Source organism: Mandrillus leucophaeus, unplaced genomic scaffold (genome assembly GCF_000951045.1).
Source record: "Mandrillus leucophaeus isolate KB7577 unplaced genomic scaffold, Mleu.le_1.0 Scaffold192, whole genome shotgun sequence".
Taxonomy (NCBI): Eukaryota; Metazoa; Chordata; class Mammalia; order Primates; family Cercopithecidae; genus Mandrillus; species Mandrillus leucophaeus.
This window is the reverse complement of record NW_012101943.1, coordinates 2,017,676-2,031,370: the sequence shown is the minus strand read 5'-3', so window position 1 is coordinate 2,031,370 and position 13,695 is coordinate 2,017,676. Positions and strand designations below refer to the sequence as shown.

At 35.4% G+C, this 13,695-nt stretch overlaps 1 protein-coding gene across 2 annotated transcripts in view; it reads left to right on the top strand.

The window, feature by feature from the left end:
* Positions 1 to 13,695, top strand: part of KCNH5 (potassium channel, voltage gated eag related subfamily H, member 5) — a 341,485-nt gene that overhangs the window by 73,118 nt on the left and 254,672 nt on the right. For both annotated transcript variants that reach the window (XM_011978277.1, XM_011978276.1), the window contains exon 6: positions 180 to 572. In XM_011978277.1, the coding sequence (XP_011833667.1) occupies positions 180 to 572 (393 nt within the window). The remainder of the gene's footprint in view (positions 1 to 179; positions 573 to 13,695) is intronic.

Genomic DNA, 13,695 nt, shown 5'->3' with positions numbered 1-13,695 from the left:
GGTAGAGCGCTTGGACTTGGAGTGACTTCCTGTGAACAAATTTTAGGACAACTCAGGAAAAGAGGGAGGCAAGACTATGGAGCATGACTGGCTGTGGTTTGACTGCCAGTAGATTTGAACTCATCACTGACTGTGCAGAGATAACCTAGTCATGTATAAACACATTTTCTCTCTTTTAGGTTCTTCAGCTGGGATCAGATATCCTTCCTCAGTATAAACAAGAAGCGCCAAAGACGCCACCACACATTATTTTACATTATTGTGCTTTTAAAACTACTTGGGATTGGGTGATTTTAATTCTTACCTTCTACACCGCCATTATGGTTCCTTATAATGTTTCCTTCAAAACAAAACAGAACAACATAGCCTGGCTGGTACTGGATAGTGTGGTGGACGTTATTTTTCTGGTTGACATCGTTTTAAATTTTCACACAACTTTCGTGGGGCCTGGTGGAGAGGTCATTTCTGACCCTAAGCTCATAAGGATGAACTATCTGAAAACTTGGTTTGTGATCGATCTGCTGTCTTGTTTACCTTATGACATCATCAATGCCTTTGAAAATGTGGATGAGGTAAGTCCTTTGTTTTGGTTTTCTGAGTACTGTGGGTCATATGTTTTGAAAACATCAGGATAAATGGATTCCACAGATAATCCAAACCTCTTTTTAGCCACCATTTTCAACTTTCTTGAAACCCTTGCCAAAAGTTATTGCATTTGATCACCTTAAGTTAGTGTTCATCTATTTCTTTTCCTTGATATCTGGTTGAAAATACTAATTACTGGGAATTGGAGGTTGTGGATGGAAGAAGTGGAGGAGAAGAAAAGTGGTGGCATTTGAAGTCAATTATGGTTCACAAACTACATAATTGATTGAAAGAAGATATTAGGTTGGTGCAAAAGTGATTGTGGTTTTCACAATTACTTTTAATGGTAAAAACCACATTTACTATTATAACAACCTAATAAGTAGATGTATTTTCTTTGAAAAGCTTCAGCATTTGAACACTCTGTTCATTCACAGATCTATTGACTGCTCCTCTCAAGATACTTATGGCAACAGTGGTAGAGTTAACATAAAGATAAAGAAAGTTTTATGGAAGAGCAATTCTTGAATTTTTGCCACTTTGGTTTCTTCCTCATAGCTTTTGCTTTACATTTTGTCTGAATATATTTGTGGGTATTGGATGACATATTAGTCCATTTTCATACTGCTATAAATATACAACCTGAGACTGGGTAATTTATAAACAGAAGATATTTAATTGACTCACAGTTCCACATGGCTGGAGAGGCCTCAGGAAACTTATAATCCTGGTGGAAGGAAGCAAGGACCTTCTTTACATGGCGACAGGAGAGAGAAAGGAGCACAGGGGAAACTGCCACTTTTAAAACCCCCAGATCTCGTGAGAACTCCCTCACTGTCATGGGAACATCGTGGGGAAAACTGCCCCCATAATCTAATCACCTCCCACCAGGTCCCTCTCTTGACATGTGGGGATTACCATTCGAGATGAGATTTCGGTGGGGACACAGAACCAAACCATATCAGATGACTTCTGATGTCTGGTCTAATTTAAGGCTCTGCTTCTTCAGTGTTATCAGTGCACCTAGAAGTAATTAAAATATGTAAAAGCTTAAAAGACCACTTCATTCACAGCTTCTCAGCCTCTAACTTAATAGCAGATGATATTTAAGTTGTTATACCAAGCTAATAGGATATAACCAGTAATTTCAATTCATAATATATAGAAGAGTCAGTATAGAATATATCTATTATTAAAATGTCTTAATAATGGTAATATTACTAACTTAATTGTCCTAAGATGTTCCTATAGATTCTACTCTGTAGACTGCTCGATGGAAAATTCCTTATTCTGTTATTATTATTATTATTATACATTATAATATATTATTGTTTCTCTATGTGTGTTGGGAGATAGATTGAAACTTTTCTTCAGTGACTTTTTCCATAAAATATTTACATTCAATCAACTATAATAATACAAATATCATTTCCCCCAAATTTAATGTAGACATTGTATTTTCATACTGTATATGTAATTATTACTTTACAAATTATGGGAAAAAAGAAATCATAGTAATTCATTTTCCAAGTTTTGAGTCCACCTACCTGAAGCTTTTAAAGATTTTTTTTTTCAAATTTATCTTCTGAAGTGAGTTAAAGGAGTTAATTTTGAAAATACAAATCACATAATAGGGGACAATAAGCAGTATTTATGTTTTGCACACTACACAGATGATTACATTAATACATTGGTTATTTAGAACATAGGCCTAAAGATTTTAATAAAAGGAATCACTCATGTGGAATCTAGAAAAGTTCATCTCATATAGAGTAGAATGATGGTAACCAGAGGGTGGGGTGAATGGAGAGATGGTCAAAGAATACAAAACTTCAGTTAGGTGGAACTAAATTCAAGAAATCTATTATACAACATGGTGACTATAGTTAACGATGTACTACATTCTGTAAAAATGGTAAGAAAGTGGATGTAAAGTGTTCTCACCACAAAAATGATAACTATGTGAAGAAACACATATGTTAACTAGCTAGATTTAGTCATTCCACAATGCATACATACTTAAAGACGTCATGTTCTACATAGTAAATACATGCAATTATTTCTGTCAATTAAAAATAATCAAAAGATTGGTTTGACTAGTATTGCAGTAAATATATTGTATAATAATAAATACATTTATAATTATATGTAATACTGCAATAATATTTATATTAAAAGATTCCCTCAATTTTGCTCATATTCAAGAAATGCACAGTAAATCTGCACTAAGTACAATTTTCATTTATCATGCTGCAAAGCCCGAAACTGTTAGAACGCTAGGCTACTGGTGTAGTAGCTAAGTAGGCACACCGCTCAAATCTCCTTTCATAAACACGTGTTGTGTGGAGTACAGTCAGCGGCACCCTCGGTCCAGCTCCTGGCTTTAGAAAGCCTGTTGTTAGCATCTCTTCTTAACTCAGCATTTAGTGATCTCACAGTGGTAGCTTGAAATTAGCCACAGTGGGAGTATTTACACCACAGAAAGTAGCAAAAGCTACAAATCAAGGCCTTTTTAAAAAAACTTTCTGTAGAGCTAGTTGTTAATCATTTTCCAACACAGCACTGAACACAGTTAACTGAAGGCTGCTGCCTTTTCTGATCTGCTGCAGCTCACATATTGGAGCTGGGCTCACACATTTCCCCAGGGCTGCTCCCTGTCAATGTCTGAGTATGGTGGGAATACTATAACTTGTCCATACGTGCAACTTCTGCTCTGGGACTGTCCATTTATTATGTAAAAGTTTAAGGTTTTTCTTCCTACCTGAGTCTTCCTTCCCTCTTTCACAGGTGTTAGACTTGCATTGTAGTCCAAAGGCTCTTCGTGTTCCCCTCCTCCCCATTTTGTCCTTCCCAGGCATTTCCATCAGTAAAATTCTTGCGTAAATAACCCTGGCTTGGCATCTACTCCTTACAGGACCTCAATTGATCAAGTGGGATGTGGTACGTCCCTCTCATATACTGCTCAGGGGAGAACGAATTGGTAAAATCTCTATGAAGAACTGTTGGCAATGTCTCGTTTTAAAAAAGAGAAGACCCTAGAGCGCCACTTTCAAATTTTTCGGTGGATTCTTTTATTATTTGCTTCCATGTCACCAAACAACGTGACTACATATCTACCTCTTGGTTTGTCAATTTTAGGTTTTGTCTTTGACTTCTCACTATGAAAGGTGAGATTTTAGCTCCCCTTTCTACCTTCTCTTACTATTTACATGCACCATTTTCATCACCTAATTCTCACAATGTATCATCCTTTTGATTCAATAAATATTAAGGGTTGATATTTTTGTGATTAATTTGTTTCTTTTTTTGGAGACAGAGTCTTGCTCTGTCACCCAGGCCAGAGTGCAGTGGTATGGTCACTGCAACCTCTGCCTCTCAGGTTCAAACGATTCTCCTGCCTCAACCTCCACAGCAGCTGGGACTAGAGGTGCACACCACCACACTTGGCTAATTTAAAAAAATTTTTTTAGTATTTCACCACGTTGGCCAGTCTGGTCTTGAATTCCTGACCTCAATTGATCCGCCGCCTCAGCCTCCCAAAATGTTGGGATTACAGGTGTGAGCCACTGGGCCCTGCCAAGTGTTTATATTATTATGACTGCAAATGTGCACTTTCTAGCTGATCCTTGCAGCATGTTGTAATTACTTTTCCTTTTCTGCACTTTCCATTTTTCTGGGAGCTGATAACTGTCTGATTTTATGTTTTCTATGTTCTTATCACTACTTCAGCCACAAAGTTCTCTGACAATTATCTAAATCTCCCTTCATTACATTGATGCAAGAGATATTCTATCAATATCATTTTCTTAAACAAACCTCTCTTTACTCTGTCACCTAATTGATGGTTGAGCTAGCTATAATATTCTTGGCTAGAGATAATTTTCCTTCAGAATTTTGAAAGATACAATGCCATTGTACTCTATCTTCCGGTAATTCTGATAAGAAACTTGAAGTCATTAAGATTTCTGGTCCTTTACATGTGACCTATTTTCTCTTTCTGGAAGTTTCATATATCTTCTCTGTTCCAAGGTTCTGTAACTTTCTGATGATATACCTTTGTGCAGATCTATTTTCATCAGTTTTGATGGGTGTCAACTAGGTGGTCCTTTTCAGTCTGGAAAAACATGGCTACTGTCTCGATATTTTTCCTATTATGATTTTCTCCAGCCCTCTGACCTTTTCTAAATTTTCTCTCTTTCTGGAACTCCTTTTATTCAGATATTGTACCTATGGGACCACTCCTGTAATTTCCTTTTTTTTAAAAAAAAATCTCCTATTTTCCAATCCTTTATGTTTTTGCTATACTTTCTGGGAGATTTCTTCCACATTTTTCTAACGTTCTTTGTCCCTAATAATGCTTTCCTTGCTTAAGGTCTGGTTTGCTCTATACTATTATAGCTAAATTTGCTTTTGTGTAGTTGGTGTGTACTTGGTCTGTATATTTCTGGATATATATTTTATGAGTAGTGTATAGATTCTGAAAGTCTCTTTAACAGGCAAGTTTAATCTGTTTACATTGATTGTGATTAATTACGTTTTGATTTACTTAGTACATCTTATTTTCTATTTTTAAATGCCTTTTCTCTTTGTTTTTTGCTGTTTTCTTTTCCCTTTTGTTTTTCCAGGTTTTGGATTGATTGAATTTTTCTTTAATCTCTTGGATTCCTCCTACTGGTTTGGAATTTTTTCTGTTAATCGATTACTTGTACATTTTTAACATCAGTGTTTGACTTAAATTCCAGAAGCTTCTAAGTATCTTTACCTTTCTTCATTCAATTCAAGCACTTCTGTTCCCCTTCATCTTTCAAATGATTATTGTCTTTTTTTTTGGGCCTACATTATTTTTAGTTTTTTCTTTTAATCTGTGATTGTTTTATTACTATTTAATTGTCAGTTCTTATTTAGATTTATCCACGTTTATCAGCTTCTTCGTTCATACTATTTTACGCATTCTTCGCCTTCTTTCTGGGTCAGTTCCTGTAAATTGGCTCCTTATTACCCCTTATTATAACATTCACCTTTTTGGAACATATTTCTTTCAGGAAGCCTGCCTGCATCATTCCCAAGCAGCTTTAATTAATATCTTCACCATATTTCATCTGTATAGGTATGCATCTTAATAGAGTTAAAAATATTTTTTCTTTTGTTGATTTGTGTGTGTTCATAAGCACTATATCAGCTGTTGGATGTTCTGGAGTCTTGTGCCTTGTCTAGGACATATTTGTTTTGAGACTTTGAGAGGGTTACTCTGGTTCTCAGTTTCCACGATGTAAAACAAGGGAAGGAGTGTATAGCTAAATTACTTATATCACAAGGTGGTTATAAGGAATAAATGGGAAAAGGGATACTAATAAATTTTGCGTGTAGAATTCTGCTAGTCTGATGGGGTATGATTATTTCATTTGTATGTTTGTTTCCTCAGCTGGATTATAAATCCTGTGATGGTGAACAATGTGTCTTCTATCTCCTTGGTATTTCCTCATTGCTCTTAAGGTATACTGGTGACTTATTGACATGAAGCAGTAAAGTGTTAGCAAGGTTTTAGTAAATTGTACAATGACATAAAAATAAAATAGAACTTAAACCTGAAGAGGAAGTACATTAATGGTGTCTTGGGAATAAGAGAGAATATGAGTCTGAAAATTACGATATAATCCTTTTACATGATGCAAGTGCAGAATGACATAAAAGACTTAATAACATTCTTTATTTTCGAGATTGTCAGCATGCTCTCTGAAGGTAGTTTGGTTTACTAGGAATTCATGAACTGAATATGTGATTCTTTAAGAAGATTGTGAGGCAGAAAAGATAGAGTCCATTGAAGAAGGCATTCTGTTTGAAAAGAAGGAACATAAATGTTCTAAAAGCCATAAACAGAGGGTAAAAGAATGTTGTCACTAAGAATCTAAAGAATAGGATTGAGCTTCTTTGTAGTATGCATTGGAATACAGCTTTGGGAGGTTCAGGGAGCGTGAATTTGGAGAGATTAGAGGGAATTGAGCCATAGAACATCATCAAAGATGGAGCAGCTGCAGATAACATGCAGTTTGGTAGCATAGGAGGATTTAGGAAATATGATACATGGGGAATTTTGATGATAATGAGTAGTCTTAGTAAGTGATAAACATAAAAACTAGGTCAAAAAATGAAATTGAGAAAAGATAACTCCTGCATCGCTTTAGAAGAAAGAATGAATAGAACAATGACTGCTAAGTGGAAGTATGTAAATACTTTTAATTTTCAGAAAAGTTTATGGAAAATAATTTTCTAAATTATTGTTTTGTCATGAATTATACTTGTCAAGCTGCCACATGCATTATTTCACTTTATCCTATATAATTACATTAATAATAATTATTTCTGATCTAGTCATTAAAACAAGAATAGGAAATCAGAGAGGCTAATTATGCTTCTAGACTTCAGTAACTTTTGTCAGCTTAGAATCCTCTTTGTCCCTTTTTCTTGCCATCTCAGACTTTCTGCAAAGAATAGCATATTAGAAATTGTTATTTAATACAGTTGGCTTGCCATTACCTTTTCATTAAAGTGTATAGATAATTTAAAATAATATTTGAGTAGTGTGACTAGGATGTACCTAATTTTTCTGTTTGTTTTCCTAGTTTTAGTCTTATTAAATCCATATATACTGCCTCTCTAAGTCTGTTTTGTGCTGCCATAGCAAAATACCACAGGTTGAGTCATTTATGAAGAACAAGAACTTATTTCTCACAGTTTTGGAGACTAGGAAGTCCAAAGCACTGGCATCTGGTGTCTTGTGGGGGCCTTCCTACTGTCTCCTCACATGGTGGAAGGCAGAAGAGCAGACAAGACAAATGATGTGTCCTCATAGTGGCATTAATCCATGCATGAGGGCAGATCCCTCATGACCTGAATACATTCTATTTGACCTCATCTCCCAATATTATTGCATTGAAGATTAAGTTTTAACATATATATTTGAGGGGACAAACCAATCAAACCATAGCACTACCCAATCCTTCTTGGAATTGGTTGATTTTTCTTTTCACTGTAATCCCCAGCTGATGATAGCATGCCAACATTGAGTCCTGAGCAATCTGCTGTTAAATCTAACTTTGTAAAGAGTGTGAGCCTTTTTAAAAATAGACTTTATTTTTTAAGACTGCTTTTAGGTTTGTAGCAAGATTGAGGAGGTACAAAGATTTCCCATGTACCCTTTGCTCCCAAACATGCATAGATTCTCCCACTATGAAAATTCCACACCAGAGTGGTACATCTGTTACAGTTGATAAACCCAGATGAATACATCATTGTCACCCAAAGTTGATAGTTTCTAGTGGCTTTCACTCTTGATTTTGTACCTTTAATGGGTTTGGACAGAAGTATGATGACATGTGTCCTCCATTACAGCATCACACAGATTAGTTTTACTGTCTTAAAATTTTTTCCATGCTCTGCTTATTCTTTCCCCCTTCTCTGCTAACCCGTGGCAATCACTGATCCCTTGTGTCTCAATAGTTTTGGCTTCTCTAAGTGTCACATAGTTAGAATCAGATAGTTTGTAGCTTTTTCATATTGGCTTCTTTCTCTTAGTAATATGCATTTAAGGTTCCTCTGTGTTTTTTCAAGGCTTGATAGCTCTTCTTTTTTTTTTTTTTTTTTTTTTTTTTTCTGTGCTGAATAACATATCATTGTCTGGATGTATCACAGTTTATTTATTCATTCACCTACCTACTAAAGAACATCTTGGATGCTTCCAAGTTTTGTCAAAATTAGGAATAAAGCTGTTATAAACATTCATGCGCAGGTTTATATGTAGACATAAGTTTTAAACATATTTGGGTAAATACCAAGAAACATGATTGCTGAATCATATGGTAAGACTATGTTTAATTTTGTAAGAAACTTTCAAACTGTCTGTCTTTCAAAGTGGCAGCAACATTATGTATTCCCATCAGCGATGAATGAGAATTTCTGTTGTTCCTCATCCTTGCCGACATTTGGCGGTGTTAGTATTTTGGAGTTTGACTATTCTAATAGGTGTGTAGTGGTATCTGTTTAAATGTATCTGTTTTGATGTCTTAAAATTTGCATTTGCCAAATGGCATATGTTGCTGAACATCTTTTTATATGCTTAATTCTCATAGGAATATCTTCTTTGGTAAGATGTGTGTTCAGATCTTTTGTCCATTGTTTATTTTTATTGTTGTTTTAAGAGTTCTTTTTATATTTTAGATGATCATACTTTATTAGATGTCTTTTGCGAATATTTTCTCTCAGTTTGTGGCTTGTCTTCTCATTCTTTTGACTGTGACTTTTGCAGAGCAGAAGTTTACATTTTAATTAAGTCCAGCTTATCAATTATCACTTTCATGGATTGTGCCTTTGGTGTTGTACCTGTAAAGTTATTGTCATACTCAAGGTCATCTAGATTTTCTCCTGTGTTATCTCCCATAAGTTTTATAGTTTTGCATTTTACATTTTATACGATTCATTCTGAGTTAAATTTCATGAAGGGTGTAGGGTCAGTGTGGATATCCAGTTGTTTCATCACTAGTTTTTGAAAAGACTGTTTGTTTTGTTGCATTGCCTTTTTGCCTTCTAATATCAGTTGATTATATTTATGTGGGTCTGTTCCTGGATTCTCTACTCTGATCAGTTAATCTGTTTGTCTATTTTTTCACCAATGCCATACTCTCTTTATTGCTATAGTTCTATAGTTAGTCTGAAAGTCATGTAGCATCAGTCTTCTGACTTTGTCCTTCAACTTCCATATTGTAGTGGCTATTTTGAATTTTTTGGCTGTCCATATAAGCTAGAATCAGTCTACTTGTATCAACAAAATAACCTGCTAGGTTCTTGACTGGGTTTTTGTTGTCTCTAGTTCATTTGGAGAAGAACTGACATCTTAACAATATTGAGTCTTACTATCCATGAACATGAAATATCTCTTCACTTATTTAGTTCTTCTTTGATGTATTTCATTGGTTTTGTAGTTTTCCTCATAGATCATGTACACATTTTATTAGATTTATATTTAAGTATTTTGGGGAGGGCTAAAGTAAATGGCATTATGATTTTTATTTCAAATTCCTCTTGTGCCTTGCTGGTATACAGAAAAGCAATTGCCTTTTGTATTAACCTTGTAACCTGGAACCTTACTATAATTACTTCTGAGTTTCATGGTTTTTGGTCAATTTATTCATATTTTCTACATAGATAATTATCTCATCTCATGGATAATCATCTGTGAACAATGACATTTTTATTTCTTCCTTCCCAGTAAGTGTACCTTTTCTTGTTTTATTGCATTAGCTAGAATTTCCATGATGATTTTGAAAAGAAGTGATGAGAGGGAACATCTTTGCCTTGTTCCTGATCTTAATAGGAAAGCTTCTAGTTTTTCACTCTTGAATATGGTGTTAGTTATAGGTTTTTTTTTTGGTAGATGTTCTTTATCATGTTCAAGAATTTCCTCTTGTAGTTTGTTGAGAGTATTTTATCACGAATAGATGTTGCGTTTGTTAAATGATTTATCTACATCCATTGATATGATCGTGCCATTTTCCTTTAGCTTGTTGATGTTATGGATTACGTTAATTGACTTTCAAATGTTGCACCAGCTTTGCATACCTAGAACCAAATCCAGTTGGTCACAGTGTATACTTTTTAAAATACATAGTTAGATTAAAAATTTTTTAATTGAATATTAACAAAACTAATATTTCATTGAGAATTTTTACATCTACATTCATGAGAGATATTGGTTTGCACTTTTCTTGTAATGTCTTTGTCTGGTTTTGGTATTGGGATAATACTGGTCTCATCAAATGAATAAGAAAGTATTCTTTCTGCCTCTACCTTCTGGAAAACATTGGTGGAAACTGGTATAATTTATTCCTTAAATGTTTGATAGATTTTACTTGTGAACCTATCTGGGCCTGATGCTTTGTGTTTTAGAAGGTTATTAATTATTGATGCAATTTCTTTAATAGATATAGTTCTATTGAGATTATTTTTTTCTTGTGTGGGTCTTAGCAGATGTGTCTCTCAAGGATTTGGTTTATTTCATTATCAAATTTATCAGATCTGTGGGCAGAGTTTTTCATGGTATTTCTTAATTATCCCTTTAGTATTCATGGAATTTGTAGTAGTGTCCCCTCTTTCATTTCTAATGTTAGTAATTTGTATCTTCTCTCTGTCTTGTTTCATTAGCTTGACTAGAGGCTTATTTGTTGTTTATTTATTTTTTTTTTTGAGACGGAACCTCACTCTGTCACCCAAGCTGGAGTGCAGTGGCGCAGTCTCAGCTCACTGCAACCTCTGCCTCTTGGCCTCAAGTGATTCTCATGCTACAGGCGCATGCCACCATGCCTGGCTAATTTTTTGTAACTTGGTAGAGACAGGGTTTCACCACGTTGCCCAGGGTGGTCTCGAGTTCCTGAGATCAGGTGATCTGCCTGCCTTGGCCTCCCAAAGTGCTGGGATTCCAGGCATGAGCCACTGCGCCCAGCCAAAAAAAAAATTAATTTTATTTTTAGTTCTGGGATATACGTGCAGGACATGCTGGTCTGTTACAGAGGTAAACCTGTGTCATGGTGGTTCGCTGCACCGATCAATCCATCACCTAGGAATTAAGCCCCGCATGTATTAACTATTCTTCTTGATGCTCTCCCTCCCACTCCCTGGCATCCCCTCCCCACCATCAGGCCCAGGTGTATGTTGTTCTCTTCCCCGTGTCCATGTGCTCATTGTTCAGCTCTGACTTATGAGTAAGAACATGTGGTGTTTGGTTTTCTGATTTTTAAAATCCTTTCAAAGAATCAGCTTTTGGCTTTGTTGATTTTTAAAAATGTATGTCCTATTTTCAATTTCATTTATTTCTGCTTTTTTTTTTTTTTTTTTTTTGAGACGGAGTCTCGCTCTGTCACCCAAGCTGAAGTGAAGTGGCACGATCTTGGCTCACTGCAAACTCTGTCTCCTGGGTTCACACCATTCTCCTGCCTCAGCTTCCCAAGTAGCTGGGACTACAGGCACCTGCCACCATGCCTGGCTAATTTTTTTGTATTTTTAGTAGAGACGGAGTTTCACCGTGTTAGCCAGGATGATCTCGATCTCCTGACCTCATGATCCGCCTGCCTCGGCCTCCCAAAATGCTGGGATTGTAGGCTTGAGCCACTGTGCCCAGCTATTTCTGCTTTAATTTTTATGATGGCTTTTCTTTGACTTACTTTGGATTTAATTTCCTCCTCTTTTTTTAGTTTGCAAAAGTGAAAGTTTAGATTATTGATTTTAGATTTTTCTTCTTTTCCGGTATATGCATTCAAAGCTATAAATTTCCCTCTAAGCACTGCTTTTGCGATATACTGTCCTACACGTTGTTAAATTGTATTTTCATTTTCATATAGTTCAAATTATTTTAAATTTCTTTTGAGATTTCTTCTTTGACTCGTGTTATTTAAAGTGTGTTATTTAATCTCCAAGTGTTTAGGTATTTTTGAGATATTGTTCTGTTATTGATTTCTAATTTAATTCCATTGTGACCTGAAAGCTGACATTGTATGATTTCTGTTCTTTTAATAAACATAGTGATTCTAATAATAATTTAAAATTCATTTATATTTATATTGAGTATTGGATTAGTAGCTGATCCATACTCGTCTTTCATCTATAGGCTCAGAGAAGGTGTGTTGGTGAGCCTATTTGGCATCCTTTAATTGTACTTCAAGAAAAGAATTCAAATGCAGCAAAGATCTTTAGAGAGCTAATGATTAGGTATTATGCTTCTTTCTAGAAGAATCTCCAAAGCAGAGACTCTGTCTCTGTAACTCATCTTGGATTTGTATACCTACCAAGATGCCTGACATCTAATTGCCACCCTACAAATATTTCTACTGAAGTGAATGAGGCATACCACATTTCCTAACTATACGTGCTTTTTGTTAATAATGGGAAAGATATGGCCAGAGGGAAACCTTTGTGGCTTAATCTTAGCTGTGCTCTAAACTCTTTCTCCTCACAGACTATAGGGCATATCCTTTGACAACTGTGTTCACATTTCCTCTCATGAGTTCCTTTCCATGAGTACTCTTATGCTGTCATGTAAATAATCCTCCAGTCAGATGACCTGCCCTACCAGCTTTCCATACATGTTTAAGGATTACCTTAGGGTTATGCCTCCAAGCTGTGATCTCCCACTGGGAGTACAAAGTATTGTGGACAAATAAATACTAATGAATACAAAGATGAACAAGACACAGTCTCTGAACAGATACCTACCTTCTACTTTGAGGGAAAACTTTCTCACAAACTACTCAAAGGTGTAAATAAAAGAGGGGTCAGGGTGAAGGAAGAGATAGGGAAAATATTTGGAGAAAGGGTAAGAGTCAGCCTCAAGTTCCAAATTGGAACATAATGGCTATCGTGTAAGCTTTTAAATTCTATTCCTGGTGGGCATTGGTAGAGAATGTTATCAAGGTTGGGTAATACACAGCTTTAAAGATAGACATTCTTAGATTTGAGAAGTTTGGTGATGTTGCAGGAACATTCTTTTGCATGAATTTCCACTGAGACAAAGCAGTCTGTTTAACTGAGGGAATTAGCTTTGAGAGGATAGGAAATAACAAGCAATGAGGATAGCATTGAGCTTCCTTTGTTTGATTTTCTTGTTTACATAAAAGATTTTTTATCTGTACTGATCTTCATTCATGATAAATTGTTCCTATTGTTAAGCATCAGGGGATGATTCTAACATAGAGGCAAAGAAGGTTGAAATATATTGGAATTTGTATGTTACAGCTAACTCTTAAACAGTTTTTACCATAAGTAATTATGAATACTTGCATAGAGGTTGCTGTTCATTGTCTTTCTGTGTGATAATTATCCCCACGCTTGAGAAATCGTAGTTTTGTTATTCTGCTTTTGGGGAAGTTCCAGTGGAGTTCATCCCTACTTCATTTAGCCTTTTTAATACTTCGTTTTATTCCCTGATGTCACTGCTTTCACACAACACACACTAACTTATAAACAATGTGTTTGTCTTTGTATTGAATTTCTTAATCTTTAAGAAGTGTTGTTTATATTTAGGTAAAGGGTTAACAAAATTATTTCTCCTTCTGCTTGAGAATTTGA